Source organism: Apostichopus japonicus, chromosome 5 (genome assembly GCF_037975245.1).
Source record: "Apostichopus japonicus isolate 1M-3 chromosome 5, ASM3797524v1, whole genome shotgun sequence".
NCBI classification, from domain to species: domain Eukaryota; kingdom Metazoa; phylum Echinodermata; class Holothuroidea; order Aspidochirotida; family Stichopodidae; genus Apostichopus; species Apostichopus japonicus.
This window is the reverse complement of record NC_092565.1, coordinates 15180919-15206381: the sequence shown is the minus strand read 5'-3', so window position 1 is coordinate 15206381 and position 25463 is coordinate 15180919. Positions and strand designations below refer to the sequence as shown.

General features: G+C 38.5%; 1 protein-coding gene and 1 long non-coding RNA gene across 5 annotated transcripts in view; both read left to right on the top strand.

The window, feature by feature from the left end:
- LOC139967799 (C-terminal-binding protein 1-like) overlaps nt 1–25463 on the top strand; it is a 41061-nt gene that overhangs the window by 8273 nt on the left and 7325 nt on the right. For 2 of the 4 annotated variants that reach the window (XR_011793153.1, XM_071971892.1), the window contains exons 2-7: nt 464–644; nt 16603–16810; nt 18214–18380; nt 23052–23196; nt 23552–23758; nt 24615–24739. Coding sequence is in view for 3 of the 4 variants with exons in the window: in XM_071971892.1 (XP_071827993.1) it covers nt 486–644; nt 16603–16810; nt 18214–18380; nt 23052–23196; nt 23552–23758; nt 24615–24739 (1011 nt within the window). In the remaining variant the exon portion in view is untranslated. Of the gene's footprint in view, nt 1–463; nt 645–2622; nt 2683–16602; nt 16811–18213; nt 18381–23051; nt 23197–23551; nt 23759–24614; nt 24740–25463 lie in introns of those variants that run through there. The other 2 variants (XM_071971894.1, XM_071971893.1) reach the window with 2 other exon arrangements.
- On the top strand, nt 2689–12534 carry LOC139967803 (uncharacterized). Its single transcript, XR_011793154.1, has 2 exons — nt 2689–11883; nt 11961–12534. It is a non-coding gene; the product is annotated as an uncharacterized lncRNA (long non-coding RNA).

Here is a 25463-nt window from a genome sequence, read left to right as displayed (position 1 = left end):
TGTTTATCAATTCCCTTCAAAATATGGTTACCTATGGTTACCCTTCCTTATAGGCAGTAATCATTTTGCTGGCCGCCCGCTCTGGTACCTTTGCAGTTATATGTATTGATTGATGAAGAGATTACAGAAAAGTTTACAAGTGCATTGGCATTTGTGTGAGAAAGTCAGTTTCACTAGTGACTGCAGTAGGAGCACTGCATTAGTTACATATTACATCGCTTGTTAAAATGCAGCAACCAAGTTACCAGAAGTTATGTTCCATTGGAAGAGCAGTGTTATCTAGAATGACTTGCTGTCCCATATGAGGCTTGGGTTAACTAATGCAAAGAGATCCCTGCAGTAAATAACCGATGAACTTAATTTCCGTAGCATCGTTTTAAAGGTTGTTCGACCATGTCATGTTTCCATATAGACATCAAAACTCATTGGTTTACCCATCTCCGTTATTGTTCTTTTCTTACAGCAGGTAGGCCTGAGTGCACGTCATGCCTACAACATGCGGTTTTCCTAACTGTAAGTTTCGTTCTCGATACAAAGGAACCGAAGACCCACGTCATTTTTACCGTGTTCCTAAAAGACCAGCTGTTTTGAGGGAGAAGTGGTTGGTGGCCATTGGTCGTACCGAAGAAACCATCGTTGGTCAGGTATTCAATGTCATGACACGATAGCCGAAGACACCGTTACTTAATAGGAATGTTTTAACTTGTCTGTGGTAACAGACTTTGGAAAAGGTGAAAGTTAAGCTGCAGTCAATAGTTGGCCTGTCATTGCCCGGAAGTTTTCATAAGGTGGAAACTAGTAGAGTGATAGCACATCAACAAGGCACAAAACATGTGACAAAACAAATTAAAAAATTGAGTATAATTTAATGACTTGAATTTTTCACCCAAATCTGTTGATTTAGATTCCATCTTGATATGATCAAGTATCATAATAGAGTGATAGATGTCACATTTTTCATACCTTTAGGTCATATTATCTGTTATATATATATATATCTGTTATATCTGCCAACAGACTGTGGAAGCACTTTCACCTTTACCGATATGTCTGTAGAGCCATGATTCTGCATGCCTTTGTACTTTGGTGCAATTCAGTGCATACTGTCAAATTGTGCTTCTTGTGAACCATTGCTGCACTTAGTTTATCAATTTTATGAGTAATCAACAGAATTTTATCCCTTTCTTTTTCCATTTCTTTGATGAAAATTTTTCAAGCCAATTGATTCATTATTTTTACTATGTGTGCACCAGATGTCACACCTTAGTTAATTTCATTTTGTGCATTGTTTCAACTTTGTCAAAGTCTCCCCAACTGTTTTTATCCTTATTTTGAAATTCATTTTGCAATATTATTTTTATTTATAGTCTTGAAACTAGTCAACCAGAAAATGGGGTATTTTAAAGCATTTCGGACTGCAACTACTAAAATCCTCGGTTAAAAACTTCAATTCCTTATATCAGATGGTTTGAGAATAACTTTAAAATTATTTTTGAGAGATTCTTAATATTCTCACAACAAGTTCATTATAGTTTTCTGCATACAGTGCCGCACTTCACTCATGCAGGTGCAAATGCACTTGCCGTCTAGCTAATGGATATCAAAATTTGCACAAGAAAAGTTTGCGCTGGGGCCCCCTTCCTATTTTAATTTCTGCAGTATGATATCAGATACTTTTATCTTGTTTTGAAGTTATTTAGTGTTTTGTTTCAATTTTGTTTCAGGACCAAGAATAATTCTTCTTGTTACAGAGCTCGACACATGTACCACCCCACTGCACGTTTTACCTGTTCGTAATTACATATAATGTACCGTAGAAAGACAGCTGGAATGGGTGTCACATAAAGCTGTCACAAACAGAATTCAAAATGTCATTTACATCATCAATGCACAAATTTCACTTGTGCATAACCTAAAGATAAATGTTCCAAAATTGCTACCGTTTGCCTTCCATGATGTGAGCATTATTGTAGGAGTAGAGGGACGGGATGGTCAGGATAGGGTAGGTCTGGCTTTTCATGTGGACTTACGGGTAAACGTACGTAACTAGTACAGGATCGGGCTAGCTAGTACCGGGGAACACGTTAGTTGGATTCAGGGGTACTACTACTAGAGGGTAGGAGGGAAATGTGTTTGATGATGGTTGGTGGCATTTGTTGGTCAGTGATATGGAGTAGGCTTTGATGAGCTGGTATCATGCATTACGGTCATATTTTAAATTTTAAAATATTAGGATAAATTTTCACTGGCTTTGTTTCTGCATCGTCCATTAATGACAAACTGTTCCTTCATTCAGATTTATTGGAATTTAAAGTCTATGAATTAATGCCATCCATGAACAATTTGCCTTGGTAGGTTATCTCATAACATTGATGCATATACAGTAACCTGGTATAAACTTGATGGTTCACCTGAATTTGATATTTTGTCGAACTCCCACCTCACCCTCTCATCCCTTCTAAACACTTTTGCCCGTATCATTCACCACACACTGTATAAATACAGTCAACACCATGACATGATGCCAGATCAACTTGGTACATGTGTCGGGCCTGTTAAATGATTGCCATGGTAACCAGTCCACGATCACGACACTCACGGTTCCTTGTCATTTTCTTTCAGTGTTAGCTTTCAGAGAGTCCTTATTTCATCTTGCCTGCAATTTATGCCACTGTTTTCAAGGTACAAATTTTACAAATCCCACTTTTTCTTTTAATATTTTAATTTCAATGGGCCAAACAAAAGCCTTCATCCTCGTTTATCTCTGCTGTTTTTATGTTTTCACTTTTGCATTTATTCACGTTTGTTGTTTTCCGATCTGTTGGCCCCACTTTTTACCTCATGCTGTGGCGGTAGTTTTATTTGCAGCTGTTCAATACTGATTGCTTTTTTTTCTGCTCTTTCTTTTAATTTGTTTCTGCTTTCATCCTCCCCCCCCCATCCGTCTGTGTCAGGTTTACTTGTTCGTTTGTCTGTCTGTATATTTGTGCTCATTTATTTTCTCGTTTTAAATATCAAGTAAGTGTGATAATAGTGTAAAGAAATTCACCTCTTTCTTTGTTATCGTTCAACTAATGATACTACAGACTGTAAAGTGCCTCCAGTGGTTTATGTACTTGGTTGCTCCTCATTTTCCTGCAGGAAATGGTCAAGTCAGGCTTGACAATATAACTAAATTGAAAAAACCCTTTGTTCTGATTTGGATGTTAAAGCACAATCAAGTCAAAATTTGGGTTGCCAGAAATGAATGTAACAAGTTGCCGAAGTGGAAACATTGTTAACTAAACGTTTAAAGTTGTGACATTGTGCGTTATTTTGCCAGTTTATAACTAACCAGCCTTTCTGCCCTTTAATTATGACTGGACTGATTCAAGGCTCCTGCTGTCAGTTTATAAATGTTCTCTCTGAAGTCTTTGATCTTCAAGTTGATGAAGCTCTTCCTTTTCAAGCTGTTATACCAGCAGCGCTTGGGTTTCTATCAGTAGCCTGCGCAAATATCTGACCATTGTTGGTATTGAGTAGAGCAAGAACAAGCAATGGTCATTAAATCATTACAGTCAAAAGCTCTATGGCAGGAAAGGACATAATTAAGTAGAGGGAATGAAGAAATTGTGTCCACTGTCACCGAGTCGAGACAACTTATACCAATGTCAATTTAATATCAGTAATGCTTTTAGGAGAGCAGAGTAAGGAATCAGTAGAAGTGTTCCTTTCATTTGGGAAACAGAACTTGATATTTTTCATGTGAATATTTAGTTACTATTGACAATTTATTCTGAGGCTTAGTTTTAGCTTCCCATTTCAGTGAGTTGTAGTAGTATCGGAGGGAATTGATGCAAGTTACATTTGTGTCCAACATTCCAAATAGTTTTCACCTTTGGGTAGGCTGCAGATATATGTAATGCCACAAAACACAAACAGTGCGTTGCATGAAATGATATGTTTGGTAGCAGTTTCGATGAAGCAGTGAAACATGTCACTTTCAGGTAACTGTTGTCTACTCAAACTTAGATATAACTTTAAATGCACATGTTGCCTTAACTGACATAGGAGTACAGTATATTCATCATGTAAAGTATACTATCCTAATAGATTAGTTTGAAATAATAGACTCCGTAGAAATTACATCTATCGCTCCTTGTTGTTAAATAGTGATGTCCAATGTAAAATTATGAACCAGTCCCATGTTGCTTGATTCTCTCAAGTATGGAATAACTCTGTTAAACTATTGTTGGACCATTCCACTTAATTCAACATGGCCCGTTGGTCAACTTATGAGCTGCTCAAGAGTACAAAGGTCAAGTTTTGTTGCAGTGAAAGTGTGCTAGTATGCAATGCTGAGAGATTGCTTAGGCTATACAGTACAGTGTGCACATGTGCAAGTAAACTATGGTAGTTGATCAAAACTTTCTCTGGTGGGAATAGTGACAAAGTTTACACTTGGAACACAATTTGATGATATTACGGTAGAATACACATTAAGTTTTCCTCATTGTCATCAATTCAAACAAAACTGTAACAGAAAATGGAGAAAGATTTTAGTGATTTTTACGAATTTCTGGACCGGGTAATAATAGCTTGAACTGGGTATTATTGTTTTCGTTCGGTCCCCTGGGTTACTGGGTACCCACCCATCACTATAGTGTATTCTTATAATGAAAATGTGTCTATAATGGCTTCAATGGAATCGACCTTATTTTGAAACTGGGTATTGAAATAATTTTTCGGTCAGTCCCCGGGTTCTTAAGTCCAATTTGTTGACAGGAAATTGATTTGGTCATCATAAACAATAACTCAATCCCTCCCCCCTCCAAAACAAAACTGAGGGAAATCTAAATGTCATAGCAATAATTTATTCATGGTAATCCTTAATATTTTCAGCGATGTACTTGTAAGAAGGTAATCCATATGTAATAGTGTAGACATTTCAGCCTTGTTCCTAGGTACATTGATGATACTTACAAGCTAATAATAATAACTGTTGTCATTTAGCCTTTGAAGAAGATCCTACTAGGATCGAAACATCAGTCCAACTTACTTTTACACAGCTAATAACAGAACCATTAAGTTTCTTTTTTTTTTCAAACAGAAAGCTTTGCATTTCAAATTGTATTAAGCTTTGTTAGCCAAAGAGTAAGTTTACAATACATTATTTACGGTGCATAATGAAGCCTAACTAAGGCAATAAAAATTGAAAGTCTTCAACTACCAAATATTGAAAAATGCACACCAGCAATTTTCAGGTTGAGTTGAGAACTTGTTTCGCTTTGTAGAAATGTTCTAATTGAAGTGTAAAGGTAACGGATACTGTACACAGTTTATTGCTGATTGACTAGACTCAACAGTGCTTTGCAATGCAAGTTTTGCTACAAATAAACCATATGATGTAACAATGTGCTCATCAATGCAGTACTATAAATGCAAGTCTTGTGGGAAATTTAAATCACAGGAACATTTAACACTAACATTCAATGATTTAAAGGAAGCATTCAATGGTTTTTACCTCAAAACACTCAAAATAGAATAATTAAATAGAGAGAGTGGCTCCCAGATTGCTATGACCTAGTTCTGATCCTCTGAAATGAACTGACCAAACTTGACTTTTATACATTTCAGGTTTGTCAGGTTGAACTATTACTAGGACGACTGTACATGTCACTAGGCTTACCCGCGGTATACAATTGTCCTCGCAGATGGGTTATTAATTATTAATTAAGTTGGATGATTTTGGAGAGATAGTAGTAGTCAGGACAAGACAAATTCCATGTACCTATTGCTGGATAGCAAGTAGAACAAATTTTGCATTTACATTGGTAAACTGGCAATACTAAGTAAATGCAAAAGTTTCATGAAAAAGCCTTTCAAATAAGTAGACTACACATTGAGATAAATTGTGGTGCTTGTTGGCAACCCTCACTTACCTGTCTCCTCACAACCTATTAGCACCCTTGTCCTACTGTTCCTAGAATGAACTGGTAACCTTGTAACACTTTGCCCTCTCATTCTACCACCCGAAGTGTCTAGAACGTTTGTTTCGTGCTCGGATTTCTGTTCATCTCAATTCACTCGGAACTGTTATAATCAGGACCTTGTTTGGTGAAGAAATAATAAGTGGTCATATTTCGTGCACAGCCCAATAAGTATCCTTTTGTGTTTTGGGAAGGTTTTAGGAAAGAGGCTTGGGAGCAGTTCCCATCTTATATGTTCAGGGTATTCGGGGTACATGTAGGGGTTCTGCAAATTGCTAACAATTCTTTTCCCGCCTTTTTCCTCCTGGGTATTACGTGTTGAATTGCTGTTAATTTAGTCATGTATTCTTTATGTTCACTTCAGTAATTTTTTATTGTACACGTATTGTAGTGTTTTTTACCATGGGCCCTTTTTCGTGTATTTTGTGTTAAGTTTTGGGCCAGGTACTAGACAGTCATTTGTAAGCCTCTTGCTTTTGGCTGTTTCGAAGCACTTTTCTTAGCCTTCTATTGTATTGTTAGGCAGATTTGTTAGCTTAACATGCACTCGAAGTGATCCGTGTCTAGTTTGTATCAAGTTTTCCCCTAGCCAATGGCAAGAAATCAATACATGGTTAATAGGGCAGAGGAACAAGTTACAAGTGCAGCTGGGCCAGCTGCCAAACCTTAATGGTGCCTCACCAGATGGGGAAGGAGGAAAGAAGTGGGGAGGAGCGGAGAGAGAAAAAGAGAAAGAAAGAGACAAAGAGTGCCTCCTGTGGTCCAGGCTACGTCTGGTGTTGTTATGGCCAAGGGAAAGGCAAAAGTAAGGGCAAGGCTTCGTTGCCGAAGGCCAAAGTGCTCAAGAGAAAGCCTGGTGCGGCCTGAGGAGAGAAAGAAAAACAAGTGGGTTGCAGAACAGCTCTAGCAGGGTCGCAAAGAGAGAGAGACCGTCAGCAGGGATGCATACAGAAGTGGACCCCGTCCTGACAGAGATGCAGAGTGGTGGGAGCCCAGTCCCAACAGGGACGCATGTAGGATCGGACAGGACCGGAGGGTCGCTGGGGGAGAGAGTTCTGACAGGATGTTCAGGAACCCGGAGCCAAGATGCGGCCAAAGAAGGCCCCGATCACGGTCCCCAAGAGGCAACAGAAGTAGGAGATGGGTCTCCAGAATCATCCTCTGACGTGCACCATAGAGCTAAAAGGAGATACCGGTCCCTGAGATGGAGGCATGAGGAGGAACTAACATGGCTGGCTTAGTTGACGGGCCTTCTGAAACCACTCCTGGACAGAATAGGAGAGAAGCTCCCTAAGAGAGAGAAAAGGAAAGCTAGACATGAGCAGCAACGTCTACACCGGCCGCGGTAGTGGAGCCAGAGTCGGTAGAGACCTTGGCTGAGGAAGATGATGTCCTGGATTGCAGACCATCAGTTGTGCTGTCAGGCTTAGAGGACGAACTAGACGACCCCTTCATTTGGAAGCAGTATCAGAAGTGTAAACTCCCAGAAGTGAGAAATTTTCAGGCGACACATGGGGTCGAGAAAGCAGAGAAACAGGTGCCTAACCTCGCTTGAGTTTCAAAATTAACATCTACAGAAGAGAGTTTGGCTAGACCAAAGATAACGATGCCGGTGGATGCATCCTGTTATGACAGGTTCGAGGCTGTTAAGGGAAAAAGGAGATGTACGGGCTCTCTGGCGAAAGCGGACAAGGCAATCAGGGTCCCAAATTGGCTAAGAGCTCTGGGGCTGTTGGTCAGCATGGTGGATGTGGTTCAGCTATGCAGACTCAGAATGAGGCCATTGCAACTTCCTTTGCTAGGTGTTATTGACCCAAAGAGACTAGAAAGGCAATCATGCGTCCCTCGATCAGAGAAAATAGTTCCCCATCTTCAGTGGTGGGCCACCACAGAACATGAGAGCCAAGGAGTTCCTTTCACGGATAGAACTTCTGATGACATCAATAACAACAGGCGCTTCACTATCAGAGCTCACTGGCAGAATTTGAAGATTTTTCCATTTTCTCTCTGAATTTGTAATTATTACATAATAAGTGTGAGGACGACATTGTTTCTGAATGGAATGGAACCTGGAATAATTAGCCAAATGATGGAGGGTGGGATGTGTCCTGTGCCATGGGTATATGGAGGGTGTGAGGTATCTTGGGTCTGTGCAGGATGTGAAGTATCCTGGCCATAGGTCTATGCACTGTGATGTATAGTGGGTATATGGAGGGTGTGAGGTATCCTGACCATGAGTATATAGATGGTGTCAGGTGTCGTTGGTTTGTGTGAAAGTATCCTGGGTATATGGAGGATGTGATGTAACATGGGCCATGAATATTTGGAGGGTATGAGGTATTTTTGGTCTATGCAGGGTGTGTGGTATCCTGGGCCATTGGTAAATTCAGGGTATGAGGTATGGGCCATGAGCCTAGGCAGAGTGTGTGGTATCCTGGGCCATGGATCTTTGCAGGATGTGAGGTACTTTTGGGTCTATGCGGGATGTGGTAAGGTATCCTGGTCCATAACTATATGGAGGATGTGAGGTATTCTGCCCATGGTTCAATGCTGGGTGTGATGAATATCTGGGCCATGGATATGTGGAGTTAATGAGGTTTCCTGGGCAATGGGTTTATGGATACTGTGAGGTACCCTGGGCTATGGATCCATTGATCATGTGAGGTGTCATGGGTCTATTGATCATGTGAGGTGTCATGGGTACATGGAAGGTGTGAGGTATCCTGGGTCATGGGTCTATGGATAGTGTGAGATATCCTGGGCTATGGGTCGATTGATCATGTAATGTATCCTGGGCCAAGGGTGTATGGAGGGTGAGATATATCCATGTGACTCTACATCAATAAGTATTTCAATGCAAGAGTCTATAGTAAAAACCCTTAAGAATCGAATTAGTTTGTTAGTCAAGTTTCATTTCAAATAGTGATGCAGAAGTTAAAAAATTCTGCTATTTACTTCTAAGAGTCCAGCTGATGAAATGTTGAGTATTGAATCAAAGTCATTACATCCTCAATTCCATTGATTGGTGAACACAATCTAGATGGATGTCTTAGTTTGGTTAATTGCAGTCTAACTTTAAGAAATACACATATATATGAGTATAAAAAGTTTTGATTACCTCAAAATGCTGCTTTAAGTCCTAACCACAGTAGAATGCTTTAATTGAAAAAGTTCTTTGAGACCTAAATGTTTACACAAAATAAAATTATTAAACTGATTTGAAAATCTTTCTTGCTTGGTGGTAGCTTTATCTGCTCCAGTTTCTACCATTGAACCTTGCAAAAGTGACATTTTTCTTGATCGACTATTTGACTTAATTAGTATACATTTCACACGTTGTTGCCTGTTACTGTCTGTGTTATTCTGTGCTTGTTTCTTAATAACCAAATTCATGGGGTTTTGTGCTTTGTAAGTTTGTGTAAGCAAAGTTACCCGGGCTGCATTGAATTTTCTCATAGATTTCTATTGAATTTGTGTGTAGGGTGTGAAGGATGACTGCGACTGCTCATTGTCAAGATATTAACTTAGTTGTGTGTTATTTATCAGTTGTGGTATTTGTACAGGGTTAGTCTCCTTCAAAACAAACCTCGATTCCCTGCTCTTTCTTCTTCTTTGCCATTCTTAGATTTATAGCGTCCCAGAAGAAAAACTTGTGTTTGGTAATGAGTGTGTGCCTTGTTGTTGCATCAAAATTTTGTGCTCAGAGTTCAGTCACAAATAACCAATTTCTCTCTCCCCCTTGCTCCCTCCCACCTACCCCCTCCTCTTGCTCCTTTTACCATGCCCTGCCTTCCTACATCCTACCTGACCACTGTCAACATGATGACCCTTGGCTGTCATGTTAAAGACTTGTGGGAAGTAATAGCAGCTTCCTATGGTGATACTGTTTACCTTAACTTATGCATATCCTGTATCAACTGAACTGTTGCACATATGGAAGAGGTAGACATTTCCTGGTAGGGCGTGTCTCGAAGCGAGTCCGTTACTGTTTCTCGTAGTAACAACACGTTCTTTTGTCTACAGGAAGGATGATTAGTTGAGAATTCTTAATTAATTTAATTCTCTAAACATGACAAAGGTCAGAAATGGATATCTACATATGTTGTGTGGATTAACAATGGCATCACTGCATGTTGTTTGTTGTACCTGTTAGCTGTAATACACCAATCATAATTACATAAATACACACATACATACATTTATACATATATGCATGTATTGTTATGTAGTACATTACCTAAAGCAATGCTTTCTCTGTAACAATGTTTGGCAGTTCAAATGCAACTAGTACTCAGTGTTGCAGTGGATGAGGCAATTGTAGTTAAACTAGTGAAATTTCAGCCCATGCTTGAAACTTAGAAGATAAAACTGTTGCATAGAAAATAGGACACGGATATTTGACAGCATAAAAGCAAGTTCTGGAAGAAACCCAAATTGTTATATTTAAAACAGAAAGTATGGCTGTGTTGGGTTTAACTGTCAAGTAGTTTAAAACAAAGAAAGTGAAAGTTCTCCCAGTGCCAAAGAGTCATGTTACCCTGAAAGTAGTACTGACCTGGTCATGTTAATATGCATGACATACAGATAGATTGATATATATATATCAGAGATCCTCAGTACGTGTGTCATGGTGCTTTTACACCAATGCATTATGTTATAGAAATACTGTGTAAGAATTGGGCCTCAGTAGAGGTGGAATGGTTATGTATGTTGAACATTTGGAGAAAGGGATTTGGATTATATGGTTCAGGTAAAGTTCTTGCCTGCAGAGGAAGGCTGTAACACCAAAATCATTGCCAAATATGTGATGCAGATATTGTGACAGTAAATTATACAGGAACAGTTAAAAACAAAAATTGTGCTCTGTTTGAAAGATGCCATGTTGTTTATGTTACTGTGACAGATATAGGACAGATGACTTAAAAAATGTCTACCAACAACGTCACAGAGCCATCAGCAATTGAATATCATGGCTATTCTTTATTTGCCTTTAGTGTTATTACGAAATATTGTTGCTAAAGTAATGGGGGGCACATTGGTTCAGTTTCTCACTGGGATGGTTCCCAAAGTGAGTGACAAGTCTTGTATAATATGTAAGTTTAACAGACAAATCCTTGTGTATCTGCTTTGCAGGTCAACATGACCAAGATTTTACTGGTCATGTTGTGACCATGTTGCCTATATTAGCCCAGATTTCCTGGATAGCAGCAGTTCAGTCTCCTGATCAGCATGTTGTGAACATGTTGGATAGATATTGCCCAGATAAACGTCTAGCCAACAGCATGCAGTGCTGACCACCATTTTGCAAAATTTTGGCTACAGTATTTTAGCACCGATGGACTGGTGTAATGACTTGCTGTATCTTGTCCAACAGGACTAATTTTTGCTAGAGTGAACTTGTTGATCTGTGATGCAGTGAACTTTACCCTACCCCTCTCCTCCCACCCCTTTAAGGAAAATATATCATCACAATATAATACCTACTGTAATGTATTGACTTTTAACTCTTTGATAGAGTCATTGGGCAACCTTCCCTCTATTTTATGAAGTAACTGAGGACAATCACGAGGTTTGAGCTTGGTATATATTATTTCCTGGTATTCTGACTTTCCTCATCTGCAAACCTGTCGGCAGTTGAATCAGTGAAAGCATTTCCTTGTTTCAGATTGGATCTTATGACATAGTTCTGACCATCTGTACCAGAGAGACCTGATCTCTGCTATCAGTTATGTTCCATTTATTTCTGTACGAGAAGTATTTAAAGCATAGGTTTTGTTTCCTGCAACTTGTCACTGGGTTTGGAATCCAAGTAGTTTATTAAAGAGTGACGTGGATGACGTCCTATTTGTGGTATCCTGATATTGTGAAAGAGATATATGGCTGTACAGAGGCAGCTAGTTCTGGTAAATGGAAAGTATGGGGAGAATAGGGGGTGGGGGAATGATGAAGGCCGGTGGGAAAGATGAGGGGGTGGGGGAATGATGATGGAAGAATGATGAGGGGGAATGGGTGTACAGGCAGGAGAGGTAAACAGAAAGACGGGTATGGATAGCCTTATTGTGTTCAAATTAGAAGATCTTTGGAATTGCTATGATTGATGCTAATGACGTTGTGCTTTGCCTGATACTAGTTTATTTGATGAGTTTCTGATCATGTTGAAATACTTCCTGTTGTCAAATATAGGTTGGTGGCTAGTTCAGTTGATCTTTAGGCCTGTCAGTCTGTCAGATAGGCTTGAAATTCCAACTGCACTAATGAAACTATAAATGTAAATACGATCTTAATATTGAAACTGGTTTCATTGACCTATCAATGGACGAGTTCCTTTTTTGGGTGATCACCTTGACAACCATGTATGGACTTAAATGTTAATTTTTACATGTGATATCTTTTGTGTAGTATTGTTGTTTTGATTAACTGTAGTAGACAGTGAGTAGGTTAGTGCTTTAGGTAGTGTTGCTGTTCAATATGTTAAATTGGAGAACCTTAATGTCTTATTTCCCCGCTGCTCTTACCTACACCCCCACCACCACCGCCCCCCACACCTCCCCCACCTCCAACAAAAGGAAATAAATAACAAATAATGCAAGGGGGAAGAGAAAACAGTTCAGTGATCATAAATACATTTAATTAAATATTGCAATGCCAAATTTGAAGAAAAGCTGAGGAGAGTGGTAGGGCTAGAGACAAAAAGAGAGGAAATGAGTAAACAATTTAAATCATATCTGCCATATGCCGTCAGAACTGCCGGTGTTCTTCAATTTGATTGGTTGTAAACATGAACTAGTTTTTCAAGTGTTTATTATGCCGTAAACTATCCTCCTAAAAGAGAAAGCACTAGACGAGGCTCTCTGCCAATAACAGCCGATGTTGAATGGAATCCACTTCCATTTCCTGCAATATTTCACAGAGTCCAATGCAGAATAATCTCAGTATGAATGGTACATTTTATCTGTTGAGATAAGGGTGTTGTTCGTTTGGCATTAACTAGGATCAGTTAATGATTAACATGAAGTCATTAGTAGACTATGATTTGTTGAAGTATTAGCATCTGTGTATGTTTGATAATATTTGTGTAGAGTGTCTTTTGTGCAATGAGTAAATTATTAATCTGCTGCCCATTTTGGAGTCCCATGTGGTAGGAATGTTGATAAACTGAGCTTCATTGGTACAAAGTAATATATAGTTTAAATCAAAATACCTAGCAAATCTCCTGAAAAAGTACCCCAGGCAAGAACTCCTTGTTAGAGACAACTGAACAAATCCTTTCTGAAGTTGTGTCCTTGAGGCTGAGGTACAGAAGGATAACACCAGGATAAAAGTAGCACATTTCAACAACACAAACATTGTTATTAGACACATTAAATTTACCTTATGGTAGGCAAAACGTAAGTAATGTGATATAAACAGTCAGAAATTGTCATCCAGTCTGAATTAATTCAGATATTTGTAGAATTCAGTGAAAGTGTTGGCCCTTGGATTGATGACAATGGCCTCAAGAATGCAATTCAAATCCTATGCAGCTCTATGCAGTCCTAAATTGCTGGTGGTAGCAATTAATCATTTCATTTTGCTTACAGTACTACTATTATATATTACATATGTTACATCCAAGGTCACACCCCATAGTTAATAGTGGTCACTGTTAACATTAGATATTGTAAACAGCATTACCCTGAGTATAGCAAAATCACAGGTAGTCACAGTCTAACCATTGTTAATGATGGCTTCCATTTACAAAACTCCTAGTAATGAGTTGTTTACATTGCTATAAGTGTCAACAGAAAGGCAGATGTATCATTTTGGTAGGTACAGTCACACTGTTTGACATTTCTTGTAAGTCAAACCCAGGTTATGTGATAACATGTTGCATTTTAAGTATCTTCTTCTTTTACTACAGATAGACCTTGTCAACAATTCCTGGAATTCTTCTTAACTATTAAGTGAGAAACCTGGATTTATTGTGAAACCACTGATGCAATTTCTTTGAACTATGGCTTTGTTTGCCATTATGACATGTTTCATTATGAAAAAGCTTTGTTTAATTTGATAACTAGCAACAGAAATATATGATGTACTTGATATTGAGACAGTTTTTACCTGGTAGTGGTGGATGGACACACCTCCCAGAAGAGTTAATTCTTTGTGGGTTGTAAACTGTGCAAGATACTGTGCATGGTGTTCCTATGACAACTATCATTTGTCTCATACAGTTCTTCTTCTATCCATCAGTTTGATCATACCTGTCTCTCTGTCTGTATGTATGGTACAGGTTGTTTGTCACTAACTTCAGATAAATTAACTTACAGTTTGGCATTCATCTGTGGCCCCTTGTATTGTTATCTCTTTTCCAGCATTCTTGACAACCTCTTTTATTCTACTGCTTGTATAATCTGGAGATGACTGATTTGCTTAAATCTCAACTCACCAGTCTAACATTAATTACATTATGCATCATTAATAACAACTAGTTTAAAACATTGCATGACAGTGTGTGTTTAATTGTCAATTCTAGATGGACTAACTACTAACTGTTGTCAAGGTTACATTCACTACTTGAACAAACCAATCTCATACACATTCTGTCTTTGTCATTTCATATTGTGATGTATATCTTTCTGTCATCTATTAACTACTCACAAACACACTTAAAACATAGTTTTTGGAGAACAGTAAGACTCAATTTTAAGTTGAGGGTCTGTGGGAGGGGTCCTTACAAAGAGCCAACCGGTGGTGAGGTAAGTGGAAGTGTGTCGATACTTGTTTTGCCTTTGTTCAACTAGCATGCTCCTCAACATGCAATTGCATATATGTATGTATATATGTGAGAAATGTGCTTTTAGTACATATCGGGATGTGATATCCAATTCACATGTCATCTCAAAGGTCTCATTAAAAGAGAAATTACAGAAATTCAGAAAAGTCATTGTTTAACTCCTTGTTCCCCCATTAAGGCCAACATACAATTTATATATTCATGGTTAATCTGTGATATTTCACTGATTCACTCCTTTTGTGAGATATCCTTAGAATCTATGACTTGTGTTCTTGTTTGAGCTGGTCATGGCTTTGTATGCATCTTAGCATGATTCTTGAAGCTAATTATTGTAATAAATTGTCTTTAAGTGTGCTCATCTACGGTCAGTGCAGTGTAAAAACTACGGATGTAGAATTCACCCCAGGACAGATATCTCAGCAAGCTTAGGGGTGTCGCAGACCCATGACGGGAACCACAGTTTGCTCTACAGTGTCACAGACCTTGGACAGGAATATCAGCTTAATCTAGAGTGTCACAGACCCAGGACAGAAATATCAGTTTTATCCAGAGTGTCAGAGACCCAGGACAGGAATATCAGTTTTATCTAGTGTCAGAGACCCAGGACAGGAATATCAGTTTGATCTAGTGTATCACAGACCCAGGACAGAAATATCAGTTTTATCTAGAGTGTCAGAGACCCAGGACAGGAATATCAGTTTTATCTAGTGTCAGAGACCCAGGACAGGAATATCAGTTTGATCTAGTGTATCACAGACCCAGGACAGAAATATCAGTTTTATCTAGAGTGTCAGAGACCCAGGACAGGAATAACAGTTTGATCTAGTGTATCACAGACCCAGGACAGGAATATCAGTTTTATCTATTGTGTCACAGACCTTGGACAGGAATAACACTTTGATCTAATGTATCACAGACCCAGGACAGGAATATCAGTTTTATCTAGTGTCAGAGACCTTGGACAGGAATAACACTTTGATCTAATGTATCACAGACCCAGGACAGGAATATCAGTTTTATCTAGTGTCAGAGACCTTGGACAGGAATAACAGTTTGATCTAATGTATCACAGACCCAGGACAGGAATATCAGTTTTATCTAGTGTCAGAGACCTTGGACAGGAATAACACTTTGATCTAATGTATCACAGACCCAGGACAGGAATATCAGTTTTATCTAGTGTCAGAGACCTTGGACAGGAATAACAGTTTGATCTAATGTATCACAGACCCAGGACAGGAATATCAGTTTTATCTAGTGTCAGAGACCTTGGACAGGAATATCAGTTTGATCTATTGTGTCACAGACCTTAGACACGAATATCAGTTTAATATAGTCTGTCACAGACCCAGGACAGGAATCTCAGTTTGATCTAGTGTTGCACAGACACAGGATAGGAAATTCAGTTTAATATAGAGTGTCATAGAGCTTAGTCAAGAATATCAGTTTAATCTAGAGTGTCACAGACCTTGGACAAGAATCGCAGTTTGATCTAGTAGGTCACCATCCTTATACGGGAATATCAGTTTGATTTTAGTCTGTCACAGTTGCAGAGCAGGAATCTCGGTTTGATCTAGGGTGTCACAGACCCAGGGCAGGAATCTCAGTTTAATCTAAGGTGTCACAGACCCAGGGCAGTAATTTCAGCTTAATCTAGGGTGTCACAGACCCAGGGCAGTAATCTCAGTTTAATCTAAGGTGTTACAGACCCAGGGCAGTAATTTCAGTTTAATCTAGGGTGTCACAGACCCCTAGGGCAGTAATTTCAGTTTGATCTAGTATGCACAGACTCTGAGCTGGAATCACGTGTTCCTACTCAAGGAGATCAACATTGTCCAAACCTTTCTTTTATTCCAGTTGCGAATTTGCAGCTGTCATTTTCCTGGTGGTGAAAAGAAAGAAGGTGACGTACCAGTGCCGGATCCAGAGGTGGATCCACCAATCAAAATAGACTTAAGTTCCATCACCACTAACGGTAACAGCGTGAGAAATTCACGTTGTCCTACAGACAAGTCCTCAAGAAAGGCCAAGCGCCCAAGAATGTCAGTGGACAGAATTGTTGACGGTGAGTGGATACTTCTACTTACTTCTTCCTGGTATCCCCAAATCAGGAAGAAATAGTACAATCTAATGGCACAGTGGTCTATAGAGTTCAGGGTAACCTCTTGGCCACGGATTAACGATGATATGATGAGATGTTCTATCACCTTGCCCTCTCTCCCTGCCCCAAGATCTATCCCATCTCCCTCCCCCCCTCATCTTGTCTCCTGTCAGTTCAACCTATCAAAAAAAAAGTAGGGAATTTTTTTTTTAATACAGCCTGACCACACAATGTTGTTGATATTGATATGAAGAAACACATTTCAAGTAATGCTGTCATAAATGTAGAAAGGATAAGAACAATGAACAGGTTTGCAATCAGTGCAAAATGAAAGGTAGAGCCTAGTTGATACTGGTGAATGCATAGATGTTGATGGTAATGATTTGTCAGCACTCTTGCATTTTATTGCTATGGTTTAGTGATACTGTTTGTCAAGGAAGTAGACACACTGTTAACTTAAAATACAACGTCTTCTTCCAAAAGTGTAAGTGACACGGGTTTCATGTTTAGGTGTTGTTAACCTTAGCGTGACATCCATCATCCATGCATAATATTAAACAGAAAATTAAAGCATCCTGTTTTGTAGTAATATCTTGTCTTAATTTTTTTATCTTCATTATTATTATGTTTTTTTTGATATATAGGTATCCCAAACTCCTTAATTGTCTTTTCTAGCTAATCACTTCTACTTTCTACCACTTTCATTACAATTGTGAGACCTTTGTTGGAGCCCTCCTATTCATATTAACTCCTTTGTGTTTAGGTGGACTGGATTGTATCAATGATGATTGAAACAAAGCTAAAACATGTTCTTTCTTTCCTAGTTTTGGTCAAGAGAAGGAAAAGCTAGTTTTGATAGCTAATGGAAAGTGAAACATCCCAGTCAGGCTTCTCAAATGAAGTATTGTTACTCTTTGATAGATTTAGAAAATGATCTTTAACAACATTTCTAGAATTGAAAAGTTAGGATTTTCTCTTAGCAAAACAAGCACATTTACATTTATCCTTGCTTTACATATGTTATGATACATATTTAATCATATTTACATGTCTTATTTTAACCACATTTACATACCTTACATATTTTAAAGCAGCATTTTGTTATTTGCATTTGGTTCATGTTCTTTATTTCTCGAGTAAAATCACTGTTCTCTTGTCCACCCCAAGTAGTCCTAACCAGTACCACCAATACCCTCAGTCATCTCAGAAATGAAGTATTTGATTCACAGTTGACTTTTGTATTCTACCACAAAGTATCTTCTGATATGCAGCATTATTATCATATCATATTGCGATTATTAATGTGTGGCAAACGAATGATGAGATGCCATTTATCCCCATTGTGTGTGTTTTTTACTTTGTGACAGGAATTAGACATCCAGCAGCAGCCATGCCTTCCCAGAATACCTTGCCCTCTCGTCCCCTAGTAGCCCTCCTAGATGGCCGTGACTGTTCTGTTGAGATGCCGATACTGAAAGATGTAGCGACTGTAGCGTTTTGCGATGCTCAGTCCACCCAAGAAATCCACGAAAAGGTATTTGAAGCAACACCGTTCATTTTAGTGATATTGCGTGTCAGCATCAGGAAGGAGGATGCTTTTGTAGACTAGAAAGGGTCTGTCTATGACAATGAAGAAGGAATGATTAATTAGTCCTCTTTTGTTTTAATATAGAATTAATTAAATCAAGAAAGTTAATTGTCATGGTGAGAGAAGGAAGACTCAATCCTATTATGATATTAAAGCGCAGCCACTACCAGTTTATATTAAGGTTACATAGTTAGATTGAGAAGAAATTAATCATTAGGTTTCACAGGAACTAGGAAACCCACAGAGGAAAGTGATTACATAAAGAAAGAGAAAGTTGAAGGTTTGGGCTGAAAATGGAAGTCTGTGGTCGTGTTTCATCTTTAAATTGTTTTTATTGTAAGATCAGTCTTCGATATTGTCAGTCTGCATAACTAAATCAGCTTGTTTGTGTGTGACGTTGCAGAACGTGTTTCCTGAATACAGTCACAAAGATAGCTTTGTTCTGTAGAAACTCTTGTATCATAACGTATGAATTTGAAAGAAAGGTTAACAAAAGAAGTACAAAACCAGAGGTGAAAGTTTGGTTTTAAGTAGTTTTTTGAAGGCATTCTTAAAAGTTGACAGTACTTAGGAAAGCACAACCGTGACTTAGAGGCAATACTACAATTTCTCTCTGGAAGTATAATGTGTGATGATGAGTTTCACAAGGAATAGTTGAACAGCTTGACAGGATTGCAAGTAATAAAATTGTATCTGACAGATCAAAAAAGCTGTTACTGACAGATCTTTATATATGCAGCATGTTAATCTCCTTGCAATACTTAATGGAAGGATACCAGTGCTGTGGCCGAGTGAATAAAGGCAGTGGCATTTGAAGCAATGAGATTTAGCAATCGGGAGGTTTGGGGTTCGATCCCCGGCGGGGTCATAGTAAGGTGGGTTTTTCTTCCCAGAGCAACCTATGGTTTTCCTGTCTGAAGGGACTTGCTAAATGGAAAAGATTCCAAAATTGAGCTTAAATGTTGAATTGGAAGCCACCCGACGTGAAAGTTGAAATCCATAAGCCCTTGCGGCTTCTCCCACGTTCGTGGTCGCTTAAGTGTAAAATTAAATAACTGCCTGATTATTATGATTGATTATTATTTTATTGATAAAGTAGTAATTTATATCCGGTATCAACATTTGTCATATGTTGTAATACCAATCCATGAGAGGTTGGAGATGTCAGAATGCTGGTAAACTGCATTGCAGAGAAAACTACCCAGTTATGGTGACAGCAACACTAGCTTACCTAGTATTGAAATATTCCAGACAAACTGTAATTTGGATTAATTTTCTTTCTCTTTGATAAGCAGTGTGTGAAGTTAGTTTTCAGTGAGGACCATTGGACCATTGATAACATGGTAGCAATCTTGCATTAAGTAACTTGTGTACATTGTCTTTTAAAGCAAATCATAAACGTGCAAGTAAAAAAAAAAGCCCTTCCACATAATATATGACTGGCACTACTACAGTATAAGTATAAGTCTGGTAGTGTGTGTATGCTACACTAGGGATTTGGTGTTTTAAACCAGTGTCTTCCTTGGTCCTGATCTAATCTTCCTGTCATTGCACATCTGCTCTGGTGGTAAAATGTTGACTGGTGTCAGACACTTCCGCATTCAATATCCCCTTCCTGCCGCAGTCCGAGGGCCCATGTTTGGGACGTAAGAAGGAAGGGAATATTAACTACACAGTTCTTTGGTCAGGTTTGGCATTCCGGCATCTTGAGCTGATTGGTAAATTAAAGGGGTAGTAGTTATTAAATAACAGTATTGTATATAATATCTTAATATGTAATCACATAGTCTGTCTTCTTGGATCATTGCATCACACCCTCTGGACCACTTTAAAGAGATGATTTTAAAGAGCCTGCTATCATTTCCCGTATACTATGGTGTCTTTGCACAGCGTCAGGTTAAAAACCTGTGCTTTTTACACATATATCCAATAGTTTGAACACAGGTATGCTACACTATTTACTCTAGAACGGATTTGTGCTTCCCCCTATACTATAATTATAGATTAGTACTACCCTACCAACATTCTCAAGAATGTATCAGTCATGTCTCAAGACTGTCGTCTTCATTAGTCTGTTGTAAGGCATGATTGAATATACATGTTAAGTTATCTTTTAAGGACTGGCAGTTTCCTCTTAGCTGTTTGCTCTCAAGTGGCATTAGATCATTGGTAATATTGCTTTGACTGGGAGTCTCTTAATTTGGTATTAACGTATTACTCCTTTAACGATGAAAGGGGAAGTGACAATTGTTGGTGATGCAACCTAGATTGGACATTGCCATCTCTGAGATGGATTTAGCTACATGTTAAAGATTGATCCCACGGTACCTGGTGATTAATTTGGTATGGGCGGCAGCAGCAAGGCAGCAGGGGCATCTTTTGGGATTGTCATGTTCACTTTGATGATGTCAAATCTGGTCCACTGTATTTAAACTTCCTGTTTGTTTCGTGCATACACGTTGCTAACTGTGCACAGTTTTATCATGCTGTAGAGACTTAACAGGGAACTCAATGAGCTATAAATAGTTGCACAGGTTTGTTCCCTTCGAAAGGTTTGTAAGGAAGTTTCCAAAAGTGGTCGGTCATGCTTGAAGCAACCTGCTATTGATTTACTGTTATGTGGATAATGTGAAATTAACGCCCTGACTACTGGCACCATTCAGTTAGGATTATTGTAAACAGGCGTGGTAAAAGGTGCAAGACAGTTAGTATTCCACTGGCAACTCCAAGAATGTTTGCCAATCCTCTGTTTTATGTGGGCATTGAATTTATTCTGTCTGTATCTAGTATTAGTCATTTCTATGCCTTGTCTTTTGAACCCCATCCGTCCTATTGCTTCAAGTGAGTTGTGTACTTTAAAGACAACTAACTCTCCAAATTAGACATGAATGTGAAGGAATGTTCTTGCAATGTGATAAATCATGACATTGTATCAGGTGGTATAGCTTGCGTTGGTGTAGCACTGTATTATGTGTACAGCCTGTCACACCAACGTACTTAAATACCCTTATTAAACTACAAGGATATGCAGGAGAGAGTAGGACGATTTTGTCATGCTTAAAAAATAGTCAGCAAAAATGAGGTATGTGATACATATAGTGTGAGAAAACATAAGTTTTTATTGGGGGTGTTGGTGCTAACAATAACAATTCTTCTTGATGTTTCCCTGTGGGTGTAGCTTCATTCTCAGCTTTGTAATTTGTAAGTCACATGTTTGAACGCCCATACAAGGATATATAGATTCACAGTTTTGTAACAAACTTACAGTAGGATGACTCGTTAGACATGTTAGGATATTTCTAGTTGAAACAAACTGGGGATGCTTGGTTGCTGAAAGAACTGAGATTCAACACTGCTTTTTGTACCACTTGTTTTGTGGGAGTTATTTGATTCTATTTCATGATTAACATATTGACAAAAATCTTTATAAAGCAAATGTATATTTGTGAGTGTTAGTGATATTTGTGAGTGTTAGTGATATTAGCTGTACATTTAGTTTGGTTTGGCTTATGCCTTTAATAGGCAGGAAGTCCAACATTTCCAGAGATAAAGGGCTGCAGGATGTAATGACTTTTACAGTTTTTTGTTTTGGTGGTTGCCCTGTCATATTACTAATTTAATCTTTCTAATAGTATACTGAGGTGAGAAGAGGGGGCAAGGAATATGAGGGCTGGGGAAAAAGGGTGGTGAGAGAGGGTAAAGAATCATTTGAGGAGAAGGCGGGGTGTAGTTAGGAATTAAAGGGATAGACAGTATTAGAGAACAATGTTAGCTTTCGGTAACTCACAGACCTGTATAACTCTTTGATGATAAGACCGTCCATCCCTTACGTTGGGATCTAAATTGTGTGAACAGCTCTGACATTTCCTTCTACATCACTCATTTAGTGATTTGTTTTGTTGTTGCCAGTATTAAAGATTCAATACCACTGTCAACATCATACACAGAACATACTTTTATGTTCAGCTAGAAATATGCTAGTTGTCAGCACAGCATGCCTTTCATCCTGTTAATATTACCGCTGCCGAGCATCTACTGTATTATATAGTACTAGTGTCTGTAGCCAGGTTGAAAATACAGTAAGCTTTTGAGCTCCAGGAGCCACTTTCTGGGAAAAGTGACTCTTCATTTATAGGCTTCCTTGGTAAACCTAGGAGCCACTTGGCAGGGGCCAGGGAGCCAGTTTGTTATTTAAATGAAAACAAAAAAATTGTCCATGTAGTTTATAGGTTGAACAGAGCGGCAGGTTTGTTCAGACCAGGAAGATCTTCCTTGTATTAGTACAAAAGCTATTAAAAAGCTATGTTTGGGAGAACCTCAACTGCACGTCTGAGCTATGATTTGTACATACATGTGTAAATGAGGTTTTCTTCCCAAAAATTTTTCTTGCCGTCTTCATTGCAAAATACTAGTGCTCCAAAATCCACTATTGCCCTCTGCAACTAAGCAATGATAAAAGTTATATTTGGCGCATTGAAATCCTACGGTTGGAAAGTCATATATGTCACCTATACACAGTCTATGTGTCGAATGTGAAATATGACAAACATAATAAACATTTGGTTTTGCATGATTTGTTTAACGTCATGTATACTAACTAACTGTTCTTTCTTTCAGGTTCTAAATGAAGCTGTAGGAGCAATGCTCTATCACTCAATAACGTTAGCCAAGGAAGATTTAGAGAAATTTAAAGCTCTTCGTGTCATCGTTCGGATCGGCTCAGGTTATGATAATGTCGATGTGAAAGCAGCTGGGGAATTGGGTAAGAAACTAGAGATTGATTCACCTGATCAGAGTCATTTAATGTTGTTTCTAATGTCTAGATACCCTTCTTATTGATGACCATTAGAAACTTGTTTATAATAAAGCCGTTACATCTACTTTTTTGTTTGATTTGTCCTATAGGATGCTGTTTTTTAAATTGTTCATAGCTCTTGATAATGATGAAATAGATGAAATATGAAGCTTTCATGCCAAACTTTAATGTCCAGTTCATTTGGGACCACATTGATGACTTTTCCCATTTTGAGCCATGAATATGCAAGTCACTCACTGAGTAATGAATATGTAAAGGGCTCCACTGATTCATGAATATGGAATGGATTCATGTTCTGCAGGTATCGCCGTCTGTAATGTGCCTGGTCACGGGGTTGAGGAAACCGCAGATTCAACGATGAGTCTCATCTTGAACGTCTATCGGAGAACTCACTGGATGGCAGAAATGGTCAAAACTGGAAAGAAGCTGGTTGGAGCTGAACAGATAAGAGAAGCTGGCCAGGGTGCAATGAGAATCAGGGGTGAAACACTTGGAATAATTGGCTTAGGTAAGACAGGGGAACCAAATGTCTATCCGTGGTACTTTCCACTTTTCAAAATGGTGTCACTTAGCTTTTCTTTGGAAGTTCTGATGTGTGATGTTTGACAGTTTTTATGTGTGAAGTAGTTTTAACTTAAATATTGGAGTTATGGGTTGCTGCATTACTTGGATATTTGAAGTAAGAAGTTACTGTATAATTTGGATATTTGAGGTAAGGGTATGTTATTTGAGGTAAGGCTGCTGTATATTTTGGATATTTGTGGTAAGGCTGCTGTATAATTTGGAAAATTTGAGGTAAATGTTGCTGTATAATTTGGATTATTGGGGTGAGGGTTGCTGTATAATTTGGATATTTGAGGTAAGGCTGATGTATAATTGGATTATTGGGGTGAGGGTTGCTGTATAATTTGGATATTTGAGGTAAGGCTGCTGTATAACTAGGATATTTGAGGTAAGGGTTGCTGCATTACTTGGATATTTGAGTGAAGGGTTGTTGCCTTGTACAGTGTGGATGGCTAGAGACTTCTATTAAGTCCTGTCATGGTCTTTAATCTGAGTTTGCTGGTCCATTGGTATTGGTCAATTAGTGAGAATGTGCTCTTTCATACACACAGTAGTGGGTTATCACTATTGGTGCAAGATGATCTGTTAGTAAATGTTTATGTCTTTCTTTCTTACCCTGATGCTTTGACGTATTGTGGCAAAGTTAAGGGGCTTGTTCACTTTCTCTAGTTGGGGCCAAGATTGTTGACCATTAGGTACATCTCTGTGCAGAATGGTGCCAAGTGTTTGAGTAGTATTCATTACCTCTGAATTATTCATATTATTTCATTACCTCTGAATCTACCTTTTTACCTTATCAGGCCGAGTCGGTACAGCAGTAGCCCTCAGGGCCAAGGCATTTGGGTTTAAGATTATATTTTATGACCCCTACCTCAGTGATGGCATGGAAAAGTCCTTGGGGCTCACCAGAGTTTACACATTGCAGGTAAATATACATCATATTTTATTGTACCTCATTTTCTGGTTTTGAGTAGCCTACATGACTTGATGTTACTTACAGGCAAATATAAAGATATAATCTGTTTGGTTCATGAGGTAATTCCAGTTACCATAGTTGTTTGTAATCAATGATTTCACTTGAAAAAACCCCCAATTCTCTACACACTTGCTCGCCTATACCGGTAGAAATGTTTATCTCTGTGTAGGAAAGATGTGAAGGAAATATATTCTTTTCATGGAAGTGCAACTGTCTATTGGACCTATGTTTAAATTTCTGTCTAACTATGATAATAAGGTGGTCCAAAGATGAGATTCATGGATATTTAAGGAAAGATGTGAAGGAAATATATTCTTTTCATGGAAGTGCAACTGTCTATTGGACCTATGTTTAAATTTCTGTCTAACTATGATAATAAGGTGGTCCAAAGATGAGATTCATGGATATTTAATTTGTTCAAAGAATTCTCTTTTCTTGCCTGTATCATATATATATACATTGACTTAGTTTCAAGTTATAATTTCCATTTATATTTAAGTAATTACACGTGCGTGCTGGTTTAGTATCAGTAGTAAGGTATCTCCTCATGCTAAATTGTTTGTTATCTTCTTTGTCATTCACTGGAAAGTAAAACATTTGAGGAGTAATGTGTGCTACTTATACCCCATATATACTGAATTTACTAAGGTCAAGTCCCCCCCCCTCCCCCAAT